Here is a 22,520-nt window from a genome sequence, read left to right as displayed (position 1 = left end):
AGTAATCGGGTCTGGGGCAAAAGCACACCCTAATGGTTCATGGTGCACAACACGATCAAGACCAACAAACAACCCACAGACCAATACTCGGTAATACAGAGTATCCTGTCTTCCGTGTGTTATCATATGTATTTTTATGAAAGGTCGCAGATTGAACTGTGTCAGAAAACCCAGTATCGATTTCCACACATATTTCATTCTTGATCGTCACTAGATAACAATGACCTGTAAACGATGTCCAGACAACATCGTGTACAGGTTGCTGTCCCAAAGCCTGTACTGAGAGCCGCTAACAAAACTTAACAGTCAAAATATTCTCTCACTAAAAGAACAACAAATTGTACCTACGTTTCGTTGACAGTGACTTGAATGTTTACAACACCCGCAAATTATATATAAACTTCCAGTGTAGCAACGTATGAGATGACGTTAAGCACTGTTCTATTACAGACTATGATATGGACACAACCTTAGTTACACTTTGTAAGTATTCAACGTGGGAGGGTTCAGGTGCGACAGCGTAAAACAGTCGCTCAGCACACTATACTATTGCAGAATCCCATGGTGTATTTAACGTTCACTGTTAGGCAACTACGAAGCAAGCAAGAAGCGACGTAATGATGAATGTTCATTAGTGAATATGAAGCAGCCGTTGAAGTGTTTGTCAATTCTATAACAGCACCATTGTGGTGTCAGTGGAGAAACCATTTGAATTTGACTTGCGTAGTCGGGTACGATGATAGACTTAAGCAGCCAGGCGGTGGCCGTCCTTTATCACCAAAGCCTTACAAAGTCTAAATACACTGAACACCGCCAGCACTTTCTATATTTTCGGAAAGAAATTTACACACAACTCAATATATGTCCATAAATTATCGCTTCGACATAGCAAACCCCGAAGTGATTTTGGTTTCAAGTTGATTCCATCGATATCTCATAGGTTTTGAACTTTGCCACAATCCAAGCCGACCGCATGCAAAAATAATATTCCTCGCTCACAAAGAGTCATATAAGGTATCAGATCTGGAAAGTGATCATACACAAGACATTATTTGCCATAATTTGGCCGAGAAGATTAGCTAAAGTTCCATGTATATGGATGACCTCATATCTGTCAATAATGGTTAAACAGCTAATTTCCAGCCACTGTTTGGTGTACCTGGGCTGGGAATGAGAGGTATAAATGAGAACAGCAACTCGGTTTCACTTTTAGAACAGCGTAACAAACGCCAGTAACAAAAATATATCTATATGACTGTAAGCCAAGAGGGATGACTCTGTATTGGGATAGGGTGACAAAAATGTATCTATATGACTGTGAGGGAAGAGGGATGACTCTGTGTTGGGTTAGGGTGACAAAAATGTATCTATATGACTGTGAGGGAAGAGGGATGACTCTGTGTTGGGTTAGGGTGACAAAAATGTATCTATATGACTGTGAGGGAAGAGGGATGACTCTGTGTTGGGTTAGGGTGACATAAATGTATCTATATGACTGTGAGGGAAGAGGGATGACTCTGTGTTGGGTTAGGGTGACAAAAATGTATCTATATGACTGTGAGGGAAGAGGGATGACTCTGTATTGGGTTAGGGTGACAAAAATGTATCTATATGACTGTGAGGCAAGAGAGATGACTAGAACGTATCCTGCACCACTGCTGAGGGTTGGCAATAACTGGAACGTATCCTGCACCACTGCTGAGGGTTGGCAATAACTTGAACATATCCTGCACCACTGCTGAGCGTTGGCAATAACTGGAACGTATCCTGCACCACTGCTGAGGGTTGGCAATAACTGGAACGTATCCTGCACCACTGCTGAGGGTTGGCAATAACTGGAACGTATCCTGCACCACTGCTGAGGGTTGGCAATAACTGGAACGACTCCTGCACCACTGCTGAGGGTTGGCAATAACTGGAACGACTCCTGCATCACTGCTGAGGATTGGCAATAACTGGAACGTATCCTTCACCACTGCTGAGGGTTGGCAATAACTCGAACGTATCCTGCACCACTGCTGAGGGTTGGCAATAACTGGAACATATCCTGCACCACTGCTGACGGTTGGCAATAACTAGAACGTATCCTGCACCACTGCTCACACCCGTTACAAACACATGCAAAGGCAAGTCAACTTTCCCCGATAAAACAACAATATGGGAACATATCCTTGAAGACACAATGGGCATTTGCAATTTGATAACAAGCATAAAAATTGTCCTTAACATTTCTCCCATATACCCGTTTGAAAGAGATTTGCATCTTGTAACTCTGATCAAAGAACCTTTGAGCAACAGTCGGATGAAGGTCTTTGATATCTTACGTGCTCGATGGTACCTCATAATGTAGACACCTAACGCTCCAGCTGCTGGGAAAAGGGGCGTGGGCCAAGACAGAGTTATCCCTCTTGCCTCACAGTCATATAGATACATTTTTGTCACCCTATCCCAATACAGGGTCATCCCTCTTGCCTCACAGCCATATAGATACATTTATCTCACCCGAACCCAACACAGAGTCATCCCTCTTGCCTCACAGTCATATAGATACATTTTTGTCACCCTATCCCAATACAGGGTCATCCCTCTTGCCTCACAGCCATATAGATACGTTTTTGTCACCCTAAGCCAATACAGAGTTATCCCTCTTGCCTCACAGTCATATAGATACATTTTTGTCACCCTAAGCCAATACAGAGTCATCCCTCTTGCCTCACAGTCATATAGATACATTTTTGTCACCCTATCCCAATACAGAGTCATCCCTCTTGCCTCACAGCCATATAGATACTTTTTTGTCACCCTAAGCCAATACAGAGTCATCCCTCTTGCCTCACAGTCATATAGATACATTTTTGTCACCCTAAGCCAATACAGAGTCATCCCTCTTGCCTCACAGTCATATAGATACATTTTTGTCACCCTAACCCAATACAGAGTCATCCCTCTTGCCTCACAGTCATATAGATACATTTTTGTCACCCTAAGCCAATACAGAGTCATCCCTCTTGCCTCACAGTCATATAGATACATTTTTGTCACCCTAACCCAATACAGAGTCATCCCTCTTGACTCACAGTCATATAGATACATTTTTGTCACCCTATCCCAATACAGAGTTATCCCTCTTGCCTCACAGTCATATAGATACATTTTTGTCACCCTAAGCCAATACAGAGTCATCCCTCTTGCCTCACAGTCATATAGATACATTTTTGTCACCCTAACCCAATACAGAGTCATCCCTCTTGCCTCACAGTCATATAGATACATTTTTGTCACCCTATCCCAATACAGAGTCATCCCTCTTGCCTCACAGTCATATAGATACATTTTTGTCACCCTATCCCAATACAGAGTCATCCCTCTTGCCTCACAGTCATATAGATACATTTTTGTCACCCTATCCCAATACAGAGTCATCCCTCTTGCCTCACAGTCATATAGATACATTTTTGTCACCCTAAGCCAATACAGAGTCATCCCTCTTGCCTCACAGTCATATAGATACATTTTTGTCACCCTAAGCCAATACAGAGTCATCCCTCTTGCCTCACAGTCATATAGATACATTTTTGTCACCCTATCCCAATACAGGGTCATCCCTCTTGCCTCACAGCCATATAGATACGTTTTTGTCACCCTAAGCCAATACAGAGTCATCCAGCTTGCCTTACAGTCATTTAGATACATTTTTGCCACACTGTCCCAATACAGAGTCATCCCTCTTGCCTCACAGTCATATAGAAACATTTTGGTCAGTTATTGTTCCAGTTATTGCCAACCCTCAGCAGTGGTGCAGGAGTCGTTCTAGTTATTGCCAACCCTCAGCAGTGGTGCAGGATACATTCTAGTTATTGCCAACCCTCAGCAGTGGTGCAGGATACGTTCCAGTTATTGCCAACCGTCAGCAGTGGTGCAGGATACGTTCCAGTTATTGCCAACCCTCAGCAGTGGTGCAGGAGTCGTTCTAGTTATTGCCAACCCTCAGCAGTGGTGCAGGATACGTTCCAGTTATTGCCAACCGTCAGCAGTGGTGCAGCATACGTTCCACGTATTGCCAACCCTCAGCAGTGGTGCAGGATACGTTCCAGTTATTGCCAACCCTCAGCAGTGGTGCAAGATACGTTCCAGTTATTGCCAACCCTCAGCAGTGGTGCAGGAGACGTTCTAGTTATTGCCAGCCCTCAGCAGTGGTGCAGGATACGTTCCAGTTATTGCCAACCCTCAGCAGTGGTGCACGATACGTTCCAGTTATTGCCAACCCTCAGCAGTGGTGCAGGATACGTTTTAGTTATTGCCAACCCTCAGCAGTGGTGCAGGAGACGTTCTACTTATTGCCAACCCTCAGCAGTGGTGCAGGATACGTTATAGTTATTGCCAACCATCAGCAGTGGTGCAGCATACGTTCCAGTTATTCCGAACCCTCAGCAGTGGTGCAGGACACGTTCGTGTTATTGCCAACCTTCAGCAGTGGTGCAGGATATATTCCAGTTATTGCCAACCCTCAGCAGTGGTGTAGCATACATTATAGTTATTGCCAACCCTCAGCAGTGGTGCAGCATACGTTCTAGTTATTCCCAACCCTCAGCAGTGGTGCAGGATATATTCCAGTTATTGCCAACCCTCAGCAGTGGTGCAGGATATATTCCAGTTTTTGCCAACCCTCAGCAGAGGTGCAGGATACGTTCCAGTTATTGCCAACCCTCAGCAATGGTGCAGGATATTTTCCAGTTTTTGCCAACCCTCAGCAGTGGTGCAGGATATGTTCCAGTTATTGCCAACCGTCAGCAGTGGTGCAGGATATGTTCCAGTTATTGCCAACCTTCAGCAGTGGTGCAAGATATATTCCAGTTTTTTCCAACCCTCAGCAGTGGTGCAGGATATGTTCCAGTTATTGCCAACCCTCAGCAGTGGTGCAGGATATGTTCCAGTTATTGCCAACCCTCAGCAGTGGTGCAGGAGACGTTCTAGTTATTGCAAACCCTCAGCAGTGGTGCAGGATACGTTCCAGTTATTGCCAACCCTCAGCAGTGGTGCAGGATACGTTCCAGTTATTGCCAACCCTCAGCAGTGGTGCAGGATACGTTCCAGTTATTGCCAACCTTCAGCAGTGGTGCAAGATATATTCCAGTTATTGCCAACCCTCAGCAGTGGTGCAGGATACGTTCCAGTTATTGCCAACCCTCAGCAGTGGTGCAGGATACGTTCCAGTTATTGCCAACCCTCAGCAGTGGTGCAGGAGACGTTCTACTTATTGCCAACCCTCAGCAGTGGTGCAGGATACGTTCCAGTTATTGCCAACCCTCAGCAGTGGTGCAGGATACATTCCAGTTATTGCCAACCATCAGCAGTGGTGCAGGATACGTTCCAGTTATTGCCAACCCTCAGCAGTGGTGCAGGATACGTTCCAGTTATTGCCAACCTTCAGCAGTGGTGCAAGATATATTCCAGTTATTGCCAACCCTCAGCAGTGGTGCAGGATACGTTCCAGTTATTGCCAACCTTCAGCAGTGGTGCAGGATACGTTCCAGTTATTGCCAACCCTCAGCAGTGGTGCAGGATATGTTCCAGTTATTGCCAACCCTCAGCAGTGGTGCAGGAGACGTTCTAGTTATTGCCAACCCTCAGCAGTGGTGCAGGATACGTTCTAGTTATTGCCAACTCTCAGCAGTGGTGCAGGATACGTTCCAGTTATTCCCAACCTTCAGCAGTGGTGCAGTATATGTTCCAGTTATTGCCAACCCTCAGCAGTGGTGCAGGATACGTTCTAGTTATTGCCAACCCTCAGTAGTGGTGAAGGAGACGTTCTAGTTATTGCCAACCCTCAGCAGTGATGCAGGATACGTTCCAGTTATTGCCAACCCTCAGCAGTGGTGCAGGATACGTTCTAGTTATTGCCAACCCTCAGCAGTGGTGCAGGATACGTTCCAGTTATTGCCAACCCTCAGCAGCATCGCTGTGTGATACTGATTCATATACATATACTCATAATAAAGCTGTACCCATACGATGGACCTTGCTTTGGACAGAGACTTCAATGCTTATGGAAAGGGACACATTATTTCTATTTGTAACGATGCAGAAATTCTGAACATGTGTCATAGGCCAGGAGCCAGGAGCTGAAATTTGACATTTTAGTACCACACAGAGGGACCAAAAGTTTTAGTGTTTTTATATTCCTTTATGTCTCTATATATCAAAAAGGTATGATGGACATTTCATTTTGGTAGCTCAGACTCAGGAGGAGGCTAAATCCAAGATGGCCGCCAAAACCCCCAGAATTTTCAAAAAATGTCAATCCCAAGTTTTAATCGTGAGTAAAGTTCAGCAGATAGGTTGGAAATGAAAAACGGGAGGTAGAATGGTGGCAACATGATTAAAGAGATTTCATTAATATCAAGTTGTGATATTTGATACCTTTAAATCATTGATTTTCCTGATTTTGTAAGAGTCAAAATTATAAGTTCAAGGAACTTTTTCGAAAACTCATCATTTTATTTATTCTGAAGACAGTTCTTTAACTTCAAAGAGTGAGAGCACCTACAAGTTCCTTAAATTGGTTAGTGATAGTCACTGTTCGGCATCATAAACGTCAGCTTCATCAGTGTCACTCTTCGGCATATCATGGTCCTCTCATACCATGTTGTCACAATTCTGGTTCTGACATGTCAGAGTGCATTTCAGTCCATTGGTAAGGAATTGACAACTTGGGAGTTTACAGACTGTTGTGCACTTGCAAGAAATGAACACAAGAACAGCATCTGTAGGTCCTGTCATCCAGCAAATCTCTGTGACCATTTTCTTCCACCCATCCGACCCGTGATGGTCCGGGTTAGAATATTGATCTTCAGTAACCCGTGCTTGTCGTAAGAGGCGACTAACGGGATCGGATGGTCAGGCTCGCTGACTTGGTTGACACATGTCATCGGTTCCCAATTGCGCAGATCGATGCTCATGCTGTTGATCACTGGATTATCTGGTCCAGACTCGATTATTTACAGACCGCCGCCATATAGCTGGAATATTGCTGAGTGCACCGTAAAACAAAGCTCACTCACTCACTTCTACCCATCCATGACCATCTGTTGCCCGTGAAGTTGGATATTCAGCTTTCAGAGAGTTGTACCATATTGCAGCTTGATAGTTTGCTCTCAGGATGTGCATAGATAGACAATCAAAGGAGGGTTGCCACAGTCCACTCATTCCCAAGTTGTTGGAAAGCCTCTTAATTTTCCTTGCTGTTGACAAGAAGTTTGAATGCATTGACCTTCCTTCTGCCTCCAAAAGAACTGACAGTATCTGTGTCCCAACAACAAAGTCCAGGAAGAGCCTTGGAAACACTTTGACCAAACGCCGCAGCAACCTTCTTCATATCAATTAATCTTTGGCCATTTTTGTAACAGGTTTGATGTTAAAGAACTGTCTTCAGAATAAATAAAATGATGAGTTTTCGAAAACGTTCCTTGAACTTATAATTTTTACTCTTAGCAAATCAGGGAAAACAATGATTTAAAGGTATCAAATATCACAACTTGATATTAATGTAATCTCTTTAATCATGTCACCACTATTTTACCCCCCTTTTTCATTTCCATCTGATTTGCTGAACCTTACTCACGATTAAAGCCTTGGATTTAGCCTCGTCCTGAGTCTGAGCTACCATACCGACATGGCCATCATACATTGTTTATGTCTAGAGACCATAACAAGTTCAACAAACATAAAAGTGTTTGGTCCCTCAAGGTGGCATCGAAAAATTGTCTGGCTCATGGCCTCTCAGTGAAAACAGTGACTGAGCTGGTCATAAGGATATGCTATTTGTCAAACATATTAATTCTGTTGACATGCATACACGTTCACATGCTAACTCTGTCCAATTTGATAACACTTCCGAGTTTACTTAAATAGTCATTTATCACTGAGACTTTCCTTTACAACAAAGCCTGCAACGGTTACCAATTCAACAACAAAACGTTTGTTTGCACCTAAACATTTCCACCAAGCCTGCATACTGGTTCGCGTGTAGAGCAAGCAGTACGTGCATATGACATTAATAGTTATTTCACTAGGGATCGGCAAGAATGCGAGCTATTGTTTGGACAACCCATTATCTCCCCGAGTCATTTTTATTACCGATTATCCTGGCAATGACAAAGGGTTAAAATCGAGCCGTATGTGATGCGGTGCTTTTTCAAACCATCACAAAACTTTAGTTAATGTTGTTTTAATGGATTAAATGTTACACAATGGTACGGTTCCAATGCCCGAACAAAAATGCCCTTGTTTAATTACAAAGGATATTCAGTGGGACTATGATTCTAGATAACAATAGCTGGAGTTGTACCTTGATGAACGTGGATTGAACCTAACTCACTGGTATCAGGTCCGATTTCGAGGATTACTTGAGCAATTAATAAATCTTTTATAGATAGATACATAAATACACAGACAGACAGACAGACAGACAGACAGACAGACAGACAGACAGACAGACAGACAGACAGACAGACAGACAGACAGACAGACAGACAGACAGACAGACAGACAGACAGACAGACAGACAGACAGACTGACAACGTACAAGAGAGTGATGTACCATGAGATTGTTACTGATTGAATACAGTACGCCATTGCACCTGCAATTTCATTCAGTAAATACGCATAAAATGTTTGTAAAATTGAATAATATTGTGAATATGGCGGCCAAAAAAAAAGCATCTGAACATTCTTAGCACGCAGACACCATTGCAGGGTTCTTCCAAATCATGTTCTTAGCATCATCCAGTGGCGTGAGGGTCGATATGCGCAACCTCATTATATTCAAGAACATTTATTCATGTTTCAACTTCTAAATCAATATAATATCAATTTTATCATTTTCATACAGTACGTCGGAATATGGTCCTAGCTCCAAGATATTAATCAGGACACGCTTAACAAGACAGGATATGCCGACAGCCAGCCAGACAGACAGATGCTTCAATAAAGTTCAATATGTACAAGAGAGTGATGTACAATGTGATTGATTGGTCACCGAAACTTTTGGCTAACATGTTTCAAATGATAATGTTCATATAAGGGTCGAGAGTTTCGGGAAATATTTCATGTCAACTACGAGAGTGTACGGATCACACGAGCATATCATGTATTAATATTCTTAACATGAAGAATCTCAGAGATCACTGTGGTGGTCCCTTGCCCATTCTATTCTGTCTGTGGTTGCACAAAAGACATCCATTTCACTTAACGCAAGGCAAGATAAGCGACAACTCTCGTTTGTCGTTCTAAATATCATGTTCCTTCAGAAAATACGGATCACTTCAAACTGGAAAATGCATGCACCTTCAAAATGACAAGGAGCCAATCTATTACTGTGTCAGTTACGCGAACTCACTGAAAACAAAGTTAATGAAGAAGCTACAAGGAAAATTGTGGTCGCAATGTGCTGACACAGAATCGGTTTCTTACATGCAGGGATATATTTCATATCGTAGAGAAAATCTCCACAATTGATTTTTCTTTACTATAGCAGGCAATATACATTTATTTTTATATTCCTGATCTCTCAAAACTCATTATATTACAGAACAAAAGCTCTGTACTGCCCAGATTCACAGCCCAAAGTGGCATTAAATAAACGTGTTCAAACATATCGACACCTTTTCGTTTACATGGTTTATGTAGGAGTATGTAATTATGTATATATAAGCAAGTGTATTTTAATTTGTATTTTAATCACTAAGTCTAGCCCTAGCTTATATACTCCTCACAAAAATTAAGCAACAAGTGTATTTTTGGTCAGTACATATGCCTTTACTCATGATCATTACAACTGAATCAAACATAACAAAGATAAAGCATATCCACACACTTTTCCAACAAAGAAATCAAAATTCATTGAACAATAACTGACTTGCAAATCATCAAAAACAGTGTCACTGAAAAGCCGTGCAAAATGTGTTGCATCAGGGTATGAAAATGTCTGAAAACACTTTTACTGTCAGTTTTGAGCACTGATCCAAAGTTTAATAACGTGTATGGCCACCATTGACCTGAATACACGCTTCAAGACGTCTAGGCATTGACCAGATGAGTCTGTCTAGAGTCTGTTGTGGAATGTTCTGCCATTCTCTCCGCAATGCCTGTTCAAGCTGATCCAGAGTCTGAGGACGAACGTGGAGGCCGTACACACGCCTTCCGAGGATGTCCCAAGCATGTTCAATAGGATTCAGGTCAGGAGACCTTGCAGGCCAGTCCATATGGGTGATGTTGTTGGTCTGAAGAACATCAGTGACAACTCTTGCTCGATGTGGACGGGCATTGTCATCCATGAAGATGAAGTTAGGACCTGCTTGCTGAGCCCACGGAATGATCACAGGTGTGACAATTTCGTCTCGGTACCTCACACCTGTCATGGTACCTCGTCTGATGACCACAAGATCAGTTCGTCGTCCAACTTGGATTCCTGCCCAGATCATCAAACTCCCACCTCCATACTGATCATGTTCAGCAATCGTACAGTTGGCGTATCGTTCGTTACGGTTTCTCCACACACGAGCCCTACCATCATTGAAGTCCAGACAGAATCTTGACTCATCTGTGAAGAGAACATTACGCCAGCGATTGACTCTCCAGTTACGTCGTTGGTTAGCCCAATTCAGTCTCTGTTGACGATGGTGTGCAGGCAGTGGGATACGTTGCACTGGTCTTCGGGACCTGAGACCTTCAGCATGGAGTCTGTTCCTCACTGTCTGTGTGGAGATTCTGTTCCCAGCAACTCTCTGGAGGTCATTCTGGAGAGATCTGGCTGTGGTGAACCTGTTCCGCCGGGCTAGGGTGGCCAAGTATCGGTCCTCTGGGAGTTGTCACCCTTGGACGACCTGAGCGTGGTCTCTCAGTCATCAATCCGGTCTGTTGGTGACGAGTGATCGCTCTGGAGATGACGCTTCGATGAACATTGAAATGGTTGGCAACAGCACTCTGGGTCTGACCCCCCTGCACCATTCCAACAATTTGAGCAACTTCAATTGGTGTCAAGTGACGCCTAGCCATTTCTCAAATGTTACTGTCAACAATTTGTCGTTGCTGGCAGTTTTAACGCAATCAGAACGCATGTGCGACGTGTATAGCACATGTTTTCCATGCATTTTGCATGTGAGTTTTGAGGGTGGTTGCGTTCAGGCGGTGCTAACAATGTTATCAGAAAACAATATGGGAAATGCTTTAAGTTCATCAATCGTAAAGGGTTCTCCTGCATGGCTTATATGCCAAGTAATAACTTCATATACCCATGAAGAAAATATGTGGAAAAAAATACTTGTTGCTTAACTTTTTGTGAGGAGTATATATAATAGTCCTCATTACGGTCAAACATCGGAGGTTGACCTCACAACAAATAGTCCTCATTACGGTCAAACATCGGAGGTTGACCTCACAGCAATCGTCCTCATTACGGTCAAACATCGGAGGTTGACCTCACAGCAAATAGTCCTCATTACGGTCAAACATCGGGGGTTGACCTCACAGCAATAGTCCCCATTACGGTCAAACATCGGAGGTTGACCTCACAGCAAATAGTCCTCATTACGGTCAAACATCGGAGGTTGACCTCACAGCAAATAGTCATCAAACTTTCATATTAACTGGAAATCCATCTCACAATAATGTACGCAGAAAGGACTGAGTACTATTAGTCAAAACATATACAGTTGAGATACTGTTGGGTTAAACGATCAAATATTTCAAAATGGAATGCAATACGCCGATGCACCTGCAATTTTATTTAGTAAATACGCATGAACATTTTGTCACATTGAATAACATTTTGAATATGGGGGCCAAATAAAACAATCATCTGAATATTCTTAGCACGTTGACTACACTGCAGTGTACTTCCAACTCATGATGTTGGTATCATCCATTGACGTGAGGGTCGATATGCGCAACCTCACTATATGCAAGGACATTCATTCAGGTATCAACTTATAAATCAATATTATCACAAATTTCTCATTTTCATACAGTACGTCGGAATATGGTCCTAGCTGCAAGATATTAATCAGGACACGCTTAACAAGACAGGATATGCCGACAGCCAGCCAGCCAGACAGACAGACAGATGCTTCAATAAAGTTCAATATGTACAATGTGATTGATTGGTCACCGAAACTTTTGGCTAACATGTTTCAAATGATAATGTTCATATAAGGGTCGAGAGTTTCGGGAAATATTTCATGTCAACTACGAGAGTGTACGGATCACACGAGCATATCATGTATTAATATTCTTCACATGAAGAATCTCAGGGATCACCACGTGCCCTGTGTTAGCACCAGTTGACAGGAATCAGGGTCCGATCCACAAAGCGTTCGTAGCACTACGACATTCGCAAGCCTTTGATAAACTACATAGTTAAGATAGTTCGAAACTGTGCGAACTCCTTGTGTATCGGGACCCAGAAACACTTGTGCATGAATCGTATAACCAGGGATAAACGGACAGTGGAGATTTCCAATGATGAAAAGTCATGTCGTCCCTTTCATTCGACCAAGATGCGATGATGTTAATGGTGGACACTGCGCTACAACCCCCACAGGGCATTAGCTCACTTTCACTCCTTCCAGGCTCCCTTGACAGAAATAAAGATATTTGTTTGAATGTTGCTCATGTTTGAAGGATGTGATATTCTTCCAATGACTTCAGTTAACACAGACTGCTAGCTACAGGGGCCTATTCTAATCCAGAATCCCCAAGCGGGACATCATGAATTATTTCTGTCTTGTTTGGAAATATTTACTTATCATCATTGTCTGTCCCAATGTCTAATGTTGACATTCTAACTCGCTCAGTCTGACAAATCTGGCATCTTTCCATATTTTATGCACATTCAGTTATTTCATCGATACAATCAGGACAATCTCAGACCGACATATCAAGGAAACACTATTTGGATTGACTATTTAAGACAATATTTTCTTTTATTAGGAACAACAGATACCTGAACAGCCACTAGCTCAATATTGGAATGGATTTCACACATCAACCCTCACTGACACATTGAGACTGACACTTTCTCACATTGTACTGCCAGGGCAGTTATGTACCTTATCATTAACAGCTTGTTTGACAAGCCTCCATCAACCTGAAATAGATTGGGATTTTTTTCTCAGCACTATCCACAATAACATTTGCATACATACAACCTTTCAGAAAAAAAGCAATTTCTCTCTTCATAGGATTTCTTTACATGGATGATAGTCACAATCCAACAAAGGACGACTGAAGATTTCTTTATATGGCTCATAGTCACAATCCAACAAAGGACGACTGAAGATTTCATATATGGATGATAGTCACAATCCAACAAAGGACGACTGAAGATTTCTTTATATGGATAGGGTTATGTTGGTTTGATGTAATATTGTGAAGTTCGTTTAACAATTTGGGGACAAATTCTTTTTTCTCTCCATCACATACATTGACTTACTTTGATAAGCCTCAGCAAAACATCACTAAACACCAAGTTTCACTTGTCAGACCATATGACACCTGGGAACACATTTAGCCTGTAAACTACATTATTGGGTAGCTGAAGGGCTCTTTAGCAGAGTCAGTGATGGCCTCTAAAAAGACTCAATTTGTAAACTTCTATTGATAACATTAACATGCCATGTGTCTGATATAACACCACAGAAATCGCTAGCCTTAATCTGGTTTTACTACACTAGAAGATCTTTACTGATACAAAGTGTTCCAGCTCATAGCTTGGATAATAAATGAACTGCCAGCATCCATTCAGCAGGCAATTATTCTAAAACTGGTGTAAAATAAAAGCAACTGGAGGCATCAGATTGCTCACAACTCACATACACACAAAAATCACTTTAGGATCACTTCTCCAAAGCTTTCACAGTTCCTGTGAGTTAATCTATATATTAGCATCCCATCACAATACAAAGCATATGCTCAGGTTAACTTTGGACCATTAAAATGGTGAACAAAATACTCATTTTGTCTAAAAGATTAGGCTTCCTAAAAGTGGTTTGTTCACTCCTGTGTATCTGGGTCTCGTCTGGATCCAGTTTAATGACAAATGTACTGTCAAATCCTTTCACACAAAGTAGCATAAACAGTAAAGGTTATTCTCACCACACACAATCTCCATCAGTTTTGTTCAAACATGACAAACAAACTACACAATTGCCAGCTCTGTTTCACAACACATGTCCAAGACCTTCTGAATCAAAAACAGCAAGTCTGAGTGATGATTCTTTAACTTTAGTTTATTATTGTTATTATTATCATAAGTACATACATACATGTTTATTTACAAACATTTGGCAGTTTTAACTGCACAGCACTGTACAGACAAATAACCAAGACGACGAAATGAACATAGTATTTTGGCAGACACATGACTTGCATGTTACTAGCAGCATAAGAGGAATTTATATCGACTACATCACAGAGGTAATATACAGACTCGATCAATGAGTTTGAATGTCCACTTGAATAAATACATCCAGATGAGTATTAGCTAATCAATATGGATACAAGTAATTACAATGTTGCTGTTCATCCAGCAGCAATGATCATAGGCCCTGTCACCAACTGGCCCAGTTCTGTTCCATCTCATCATTATTCCCCTTTCTTATTGCTTCTGTAATGAGATAACCGACTGTGTATTGCATAAATTGGCTGTCATTATATTTTCACCCTCATTAATTGTGATTTGGTAACTGTGTTGTAGAAAGGTATGTTTATAAAGCAACATTTATCTCTCTTGAGCAATAATGAATAAACAAATGATTTATCTTCATTACATTGTCACACAAGAAGCACAGGGATGAAGGCTAAGAATTATTTGTGCTTGAAGTTATTCTTTTTGTGGAGCCTCAGATAATTAAATGTTTTTTACATGATAGAACAATCATAAAAGAAAATACAAACATAATGTTGAAAGAAATATTATCCTGAAAATAAAATGGATGCTATAAAAACTGTCCATACAAAATATCTTTTTAATTTAATGTTACTTTTGTGTTATGTTAACTGCAGGTCCAATTTGCAACATTTGAATACCTCAAGTAAAGGTGTTAAAATACATGAAAAAATCAACCATATTGTGAAAAAGCAAAATATACATTCATCTTATAAGCAAAAATGCATTGGAAAGAAATTGCTACAAAATATTGGTGTTGTTTCAGCAATGTAATCTCCACATAAAACTGTATGGAAATGTATATAATTACTGTGTTAGTCTTGTAGCATCAGGCCCATCTGCCCCTATCTGTCTTCTGAAAGGAAAATGAGTCAACAGATTTAAACAGGAAACTCCATAACTCATTTTACAAACTATACCCGTGAAACAATCAATCCTTGGAATTTTGAAAAACAATAAAATGTCCTATTACTTGCATATTTTAAAAATCAGGTATTGTTTTGTACTTGTTTCAGAAAATACCATAAAACTGACGCATCAATCACAAACTCAGATTATTTCAGCTGCTCACCACCGTCAATAATCTATATTTCTTCAAAGTTCCCAATCTCAAAAAACTAAAATTCAGTAAAGTAAAAGCAAAAAAAATTGAAACTGAAGTAAAAAGCTACCAAACTGTGACATATCTGATACACCAACACTGGTGTCACCAAAATGCCCTTGCATATTTGACACACTGCAGACACTAGACATATGGCAAACTGAATCAGATTTATCCGACTTAATAGCTGCACAATATCAATATTGCTTTTTGATACAAGATATTGACTAATATCAAGAAAAAACAGTGATTTCTGCATAAAGACAAAAATGTGACCATGGCACTACACTAACAAAAATAACATGACTTGATCATGAGCAATGTATAATATCAAATATATCAAAAAATACAGTAAGCAGTTATGATTTTCCTGGTTTAATTTGATCACAGGAGCTGTTTGATTCTTTACAGCATCCAGAGGAAACAGTCAGTTTTGAATATCGTCACAAAGAGAGGCCCTTCACACTATTGTAAACGTGTGGTAAAAACATGCATATAAAACAGACTGAGTAAAGCTGTGTGAACCTTTAAAACGTTTCATCTCATGACAACAGCGGTACACATAAAACCTGACTGTAGTCTGTTTTCCAATTCAGAATTCTTTGGTGCATATTGCTGTATACTTGAATAACAAGTATTGATGGGTATTCACGCAAGACCTAGGAGTCAAACTGACCCTGATGATTCCTCAATCAAAGATGGACTACCTATAGCTCTGTGATAAAAATGTACCTTAGAGACAAAGTAGAAAACTATTATTTCTAAAAAGTACACATTGACTTGTCAAGTGACAAAGGAACATTCCGTAAACTGCACTATAGAGAGGTAAGCTCTGCACTATAGAGAGGTAAGCTCAACAGAAGTGACATCATGAACGGCAAGAAATATGGACACAAAAATACTTCCTTGTTCCTCATCAGGGACACATCCTCAACATGTTTTGGATGTTTTGTACTCAATATAGAGCTGCTTTCTGCTATCTATGTTAATGTTTTGTACTCAATTGGCAAATGGAGCTGCTTTCTGACATCTATGTTAATGTTTTGTACTCAATATAGAGCTGCTTTCTGCTATCTATGTTAATGTTTTGTACTCAATATAGAGCTGCTTTCTGCTATCTATGTTAATGTTTTGTACTCAATTGGCAAATGGAGCTGCTTTCTGCTATCTATGTTAATGTTTTGTACTCAATTGGCAAATGGAGCTGCTTTCTGACATCTATGTTAATGTTTTGTACTCAATTGGCAAATGGAGCTGCTTTCTGCTACCTATGTTAATGTTTTGTACTCAATTGGCAAATGGAGCTGCTTTCTGCTATCTACTTTGCAAATCAGGAATGTTTACTGGGTTTTGAAGCACTGGTGTGGCATTTTGGTAGGAGTGGTTCAGAAATCAAAATATGACAAATTCATCCTTCTTACCCATTTTTTTCTAAAAACAGATGAGGATACAAGAATTCTTAACTATTACCTTAGATTGATTGTATACAAATAAAACCTGATATTTCATTTGTCTGAAGATTTCCTGCAAGCTGGACAAATTATGTTTAAGAAATGAAAGATAACATAAACATATTGATACCTGAAACAGATTGATAATGATAAAAAACGATAAAAACAATATAACCTTATAGATGATTTATGCAAAAAAACAAGCTAAGGTTATGACAGACCAGACTAGCATGATGCTATTTTAATGAGTATTAGGGGCACATAGGGTAACTTTCAAACTTCTTATCTTTAACCAAAAAACAGAGAATGAAAGCAACCTGACAATTCAATCTGCCCTTGGGACTACTGAAACCAGACACTTAATCTAAATATCTGAAATTTTTCAATCTATTTTTCAAGCTATTCAAGCACCAGTACAAGATATATTTTCAAACAAATGATAGTTTTGTCTTATTGATTCCAAGCCAATACAGCATGAGAGGATGACAAGTACTTTTATCCTTCAATAAATATCTATGCAGAACTCCCAACTGTTCTCGAACAACACACAGGGCTGTACCACTGAGACAGGGGATTGTGTTGAAGCAGAAGATAAACTTGCAGAATGTTTCCACCATCATCAACTAACCCAGATGATCCAACAACACAGCAATCTGCATACACTTGTGTGGACAGTACTGACGGGGAGTCTCACAAACAGGAATCAGTGCTGTATAATCATTATGGGAGGAATCCGTCGACAACCACAAGATGAACACAGCTCTATGGACGTAGTGGAACATGCATTCACGGACATAGCTTTGTCCACTAACAGGCCATGGTACAGATGGTTCTATTTACATATGTACATATACTGGCTCTTCCAACTGTTCATCAAGAGAGTTGGCAAGTTGCCTATGGAATTTCCCCAATTGTCTGATGAGTAGAAAGTGTTGCTGTCCTATAACAGCGAACACAAGTCCATACATCATGACCAAGACCAACTAAAACTCATGAAAAAGTTAAGCTGAGGATGTTAGATTCCCAATATTTTGGCACTGACTGGATCTTGCTTCCAGGATAATGATCCCATAAATGTTAAAAACATGATTTGATGAAAAGAAGGCATATTGTACCTGAAACAATTTTGATTTACAAATCATAATTATGGGATAGTTCCATCTATATCTGATATGTTTGCTTTTGATTCTTAGGAGTTCCCTGTATTCTAACCCTATAAAAAGTCTTTATTCCTGAGAATGAAAACATTATACACCTTGTCGTGCTGAGTTTACATCCTGACAATAGTGAAGAGCATTGGTACAATCCCTCAAGGTAGAATACATTACATGCTCACAACTTTGTTAACCCAAAACATATTCACACAAACATAGATACCTCTGTTGCCTGAAGATGGCTATCGCAGTTGTGGAGTTCCTGTGTTTTCCAGAGATTATCCGACCGCAACTGCTATAACACTCTTTGATATATACTAGGAATGTGGACATGAGCATAAACAAGAGTGATATTACACAGTAACAAGAAATCATCTGCATCTTACAGGCAGATCAAGATCTGGTTGTGTCACAGGAGAGTCAGTTCAACACAGGAATATAACCTACAACTTCCTTAGCCATCATGAAATCTTCCGTACACCTTTGGTTACTGCAAATCACTATATTATGGTATCATTTTGATATAAATGTGTTTTTTAAGTTACTTGGAATACTTGAGAATTACAACTGTAAGGTTGTATATGATGACGCATGACTGACATGGCAAGTACCCATATTTTAACTATAATTTAACCACATTTTAAAACAAAGAAAAAGATTAAATATAAAGAATAAAACCTCAGAACACTGAGCTAAATAGGCAAACTTTTGAGCTACTCTGCATAATATGCTTGGTCACCAACATAAACATGCATATGGGGTGGGGCAATGGAGAAAAGAAGAGGGGGGTCATATTCAAAATATCGTTGTATTTGACTGAAATCAGTTAAATTATGAAACTAAAGGAGCTTATGATGGAATGAAATGTTGAAAAACAGACATTATTCTTTGGAGGTAGTACTCAATACAAAATGTCATGGCATGAATAGTATATTTGAAAGCAACCTGATTCTCAAATGATGACATACATGAATGTACACAACGATGCTGATAAGCTGTACTTGTATGATTGGTGACCAAACATGAAGCTGAGCTTACCAACAACTTTAACACAACAAGAAACTTGTAACAAATACACTTAGAGCATGGACTAAAATTAAATCAACATCCACATCAAACTGACTTGTATTATATCTATGTTTGAGTTCCGGTCAGTGTGTAACAGTGGGTGAGATTGAAAAGCCTCTAAAAGACAGACCAACAAAGTTAACATGCTGTGCTGTATCACATAAGATTTAAAACTTGGCACATAACTGAGCAATTCTAGAGGAAAGCAAAAGTAGCAAAGAAATGTGTAACAACATATGAAAATGGCAACAAGAGATCCTCACAGCTGTACACTGTGCAGGAGCTGTAGGGAGTTTGTGTCAGCAATGATGGGCACTCCCAACAGGTTGTAAGAACATATTGCTCATATTGTGAAGTTCAAGTCCTATTTTTAAAATACTCCACATGATCTGTTTCACCCCATGTGACCGTATTTCACCAGGTGACAAACATGTTCTTGAGTGTACACACACACACACCCCACCCCCCAACCCCAATAATGTCATGTGGTTATGGCTATCTTCCTTGGCCACACCCTTAGCACCTTAGACACAAGGCATTCGTCGGTCAACACCCACTCCTCACTCTCAACATGTAGCATGGATCCATATTATGTCCAAAGAAAAACACACGCTTCACCCTCCGATATTCCCAGGTCTGGAGATACAGAAACCCACCATACAGAGTTCCAGAGACTAACACAGTTCTAACAAATGCAAGGTTTTCACTCTGTAGACAAACACTTCTCCTGTTCATCAGATACAAATCATTGTCCATAGGCAGTACATCCCTATATCAGACATCCCACAAGTTCTCACTAATCATACACACATTCATGATTTTCCATTTGAAATCTCAGTTTTGAGCTCAAAGGCCTACAGTGTATATAAATATGTGTGTGGATTATGTTTCAACAAGATGTATAAATAACATGAGTTGTGTCAAGATGTGCAGCCTAGGATGAACATATGAACTTGGAAGTACTTCAGTCTACCATGTCACACAGTTCACACGAAGTCCCATTGACTTCTGCTAAACACGTTCGTCTTTCAATCACAGACTTTGAATCTCATGGGGGAAGTTTTGTCTCCATCTCAACGGAATCCAACATTGTCTTCTTAACACAGTCATTGACTATCAAAGGGATGTAATCCTCCTTTCGCACACGTTCATAGCAGAGACATGAGCAAAACAACTGATGAGTAAAAGCCTTTGGGAAATAAATCATCTATGAACTTCCTCCTAATGTTTTCAGCCTCTTTGGCCAATCCAAACATGAAAGACTTGTTTTGCCTACTGGCACAATTGAACCAATCACAGTTCGGCTTTGACGCCACATCACACCATGATTTCATCTTCCTCGGCTAGGGTCTTAAAGTCTGGTATTGATACGAAGCTGGACTCGATGACCATGTGGTCCACAAACGATCCTGACCCACCGGTCCTCTGTACAGTGATTGTTGGCACAGGCACATCATCAAGTTCATCTTCCAGAAGGCTCCCACACGACTCATACTGTAACTGGGCCTTCTTGATAGCAACAGAGTACCGAGATGGTGGCTTCTTACACGGTTGAATCGTTCTTCTCTTTGTCAGATGTAATAGAGACGGGGGACTGACTGCAACAGACAACATAAAATAAATAAATCATCCAAATTAGTGATTTACATTTTGGAAAAACTTCTGGATCAATGAGATGCAAATTTCTAACAGTTCATAATACATATCTGCTGTCATATTTTAAAAAAACGTACTTTTGCATGACTAAATGAATTCAACATTTGTAAACATGAATGAGTGATATGATGTGGTTGAGTGCAACTGGAATTTATGTGATACTTAAGTATATATAAGTAGTTGTAGTGGTAATAGTATTGACAGGTTACTTGAACCTTCATTTAGAGTGAGTTTAGTTTTAAACCGCACTCAGCTATATTCCAGCTATATGGCGGTTGTCTGTAAATACTCGCATCTGGACCAGACAATCCAGTGATCAACAGCATGAGCATCGATCTACGCAACTGGGATAGGATGACATGTGTCAACCAAGTCAGCAAGCGTGACCACCCGATCCCGTTAGTCGTCTCTTACGACAAGCACGGGTTATGAAAGATCAATTCTAACCTGGATCTTCACAGGTTTCCTTCATTTAGAAACATATGTGACATTACATGCAGTCTGAAATGAAAACCCTGCCCTTCAATGTCAACTATGTTTTAGCATTATACAAATTCTCGTCCTCTCCCAGTATGCCAAAGAATTGCAACAATGTTAATTTGAAAAAGCTGCAAAAGACTTATCATGCCTTTGAACAGTTCAGTACAAGTAGCATCAGTTCAATACTAATTATGTTAATAACCAGTCATATGCGTCTAACTAATACAGACTATAGGATGACATTATATCTTCAACATAGATAAGTTTTTGTAAGTTCAAGAATTGGAAAAGAGGCAATGTCTGGAAGTGGGGGAATCAGAAAAAAACAACTTGCTTCAGCTGAGCAGCTAGTGCATAATAACCAGTGCTGTTATTCTACATTGTTCAACAATTAGCCTTTGAAATAAAAAGTATTACCTATTAAAGCATGTTTCCATATCATATATTTCAAAGACATTGTATTATGCAAGCATTTGGATAACATAATACATAGTTTTTAATTGTAATATTTGCTAATTATTATATGGAAATACACAAGGGTAATAATCTCTTTATCATATCTTGCATCAATGTTTAAGTTGAAATTTCGCTCAATGACGTAACTTTAGATTGCTTAAAAGAACAATGTTTGAGTAAATTGCCCTCTCTTTCAATGAGAGCTGAATGATTTGCAGCCATATTTGTTTATTAGTTTATAATGCAATGTTTATTACCACAATAACACTATTCACTATGTAATAAATGGTTGAAATTGAGTTTTATGGCTTTGCTAAATTTAACAAGGTAAGGCTAATAAACCAAATATCCATTAATTTTGGTTTTCAATACACAGGTCCGGGGCCCTTATTCTCGAAACGTTCGTAACCCTAAGAATTCTTAACTTTGACCGTAGCCAATGTATTAAGAATGGGCTCAAGAAGTTTGTAGGGCTACGAATGTTTCAAGAATAGCTAGCCAGGTCATTGTATTACAGGTCACTGTATTCCTCAAAACAAAGGAGAGGTCATGATAGGTCCAGATTCACAACATAGAGGTCAAAATATGTCTAATTACACAACATACAGGTTAAATATACACTGGACCAATCTGCTTCTATCTTGGATGACAGGGATTTACATTATGGAAAATACGAAATACAATCAAGCATACTTATATAAAGTATGTTG

The 22,520-nt window shown here is 40.0% G+C and overlaps 1 protein-coding gene across 1 annotated transcript in view; it reads right to left on the bottom strand.

Annotated features, from left to right (window-relative positions):
- Nucleotides 1-16,981: 16,981 nt before the first annotated feature.
- Nucleotides 16,982-22,520, bottom strand: part of LOC124279769 (unconventional myosin-IXAa-like) — a 160,836-nt gene continuing 155,297 nt past the window's right edge. Inside the window, 1 exon segment of the mRNA XM_046715653.1 lies at nt 16,982-20,816. Within this exon segment, the coding sequence (XP_046571609.1) occupies nt 20,536-20,816 (281 nt within the window). The 3' untranslated portion in view covers nt 16,982-20,535.

Source organism: Haliotis rubra, unplaced genomic scaffold (assembly GCF_003918875.1).
Source record: "Haliotis rubra isolate DU_JTF1 unplaced genomic scaffold, ASM391887v1 Scf107, whole genome shotgun sequence".
In the NCBI taxonomy this organism is placed as follows: domain Eukaryota; kingdom Metazoa; phylum Mollusca; class Gastropoda; order Lepetellida; family Haliotidae; genus Haliotis; species Haliotis rubra.
The sequence above is the reverse complement of the archived record's forward strand: the minus strand, read 5'-3'. Positions and strand labels throughout refer to the sequence as shown.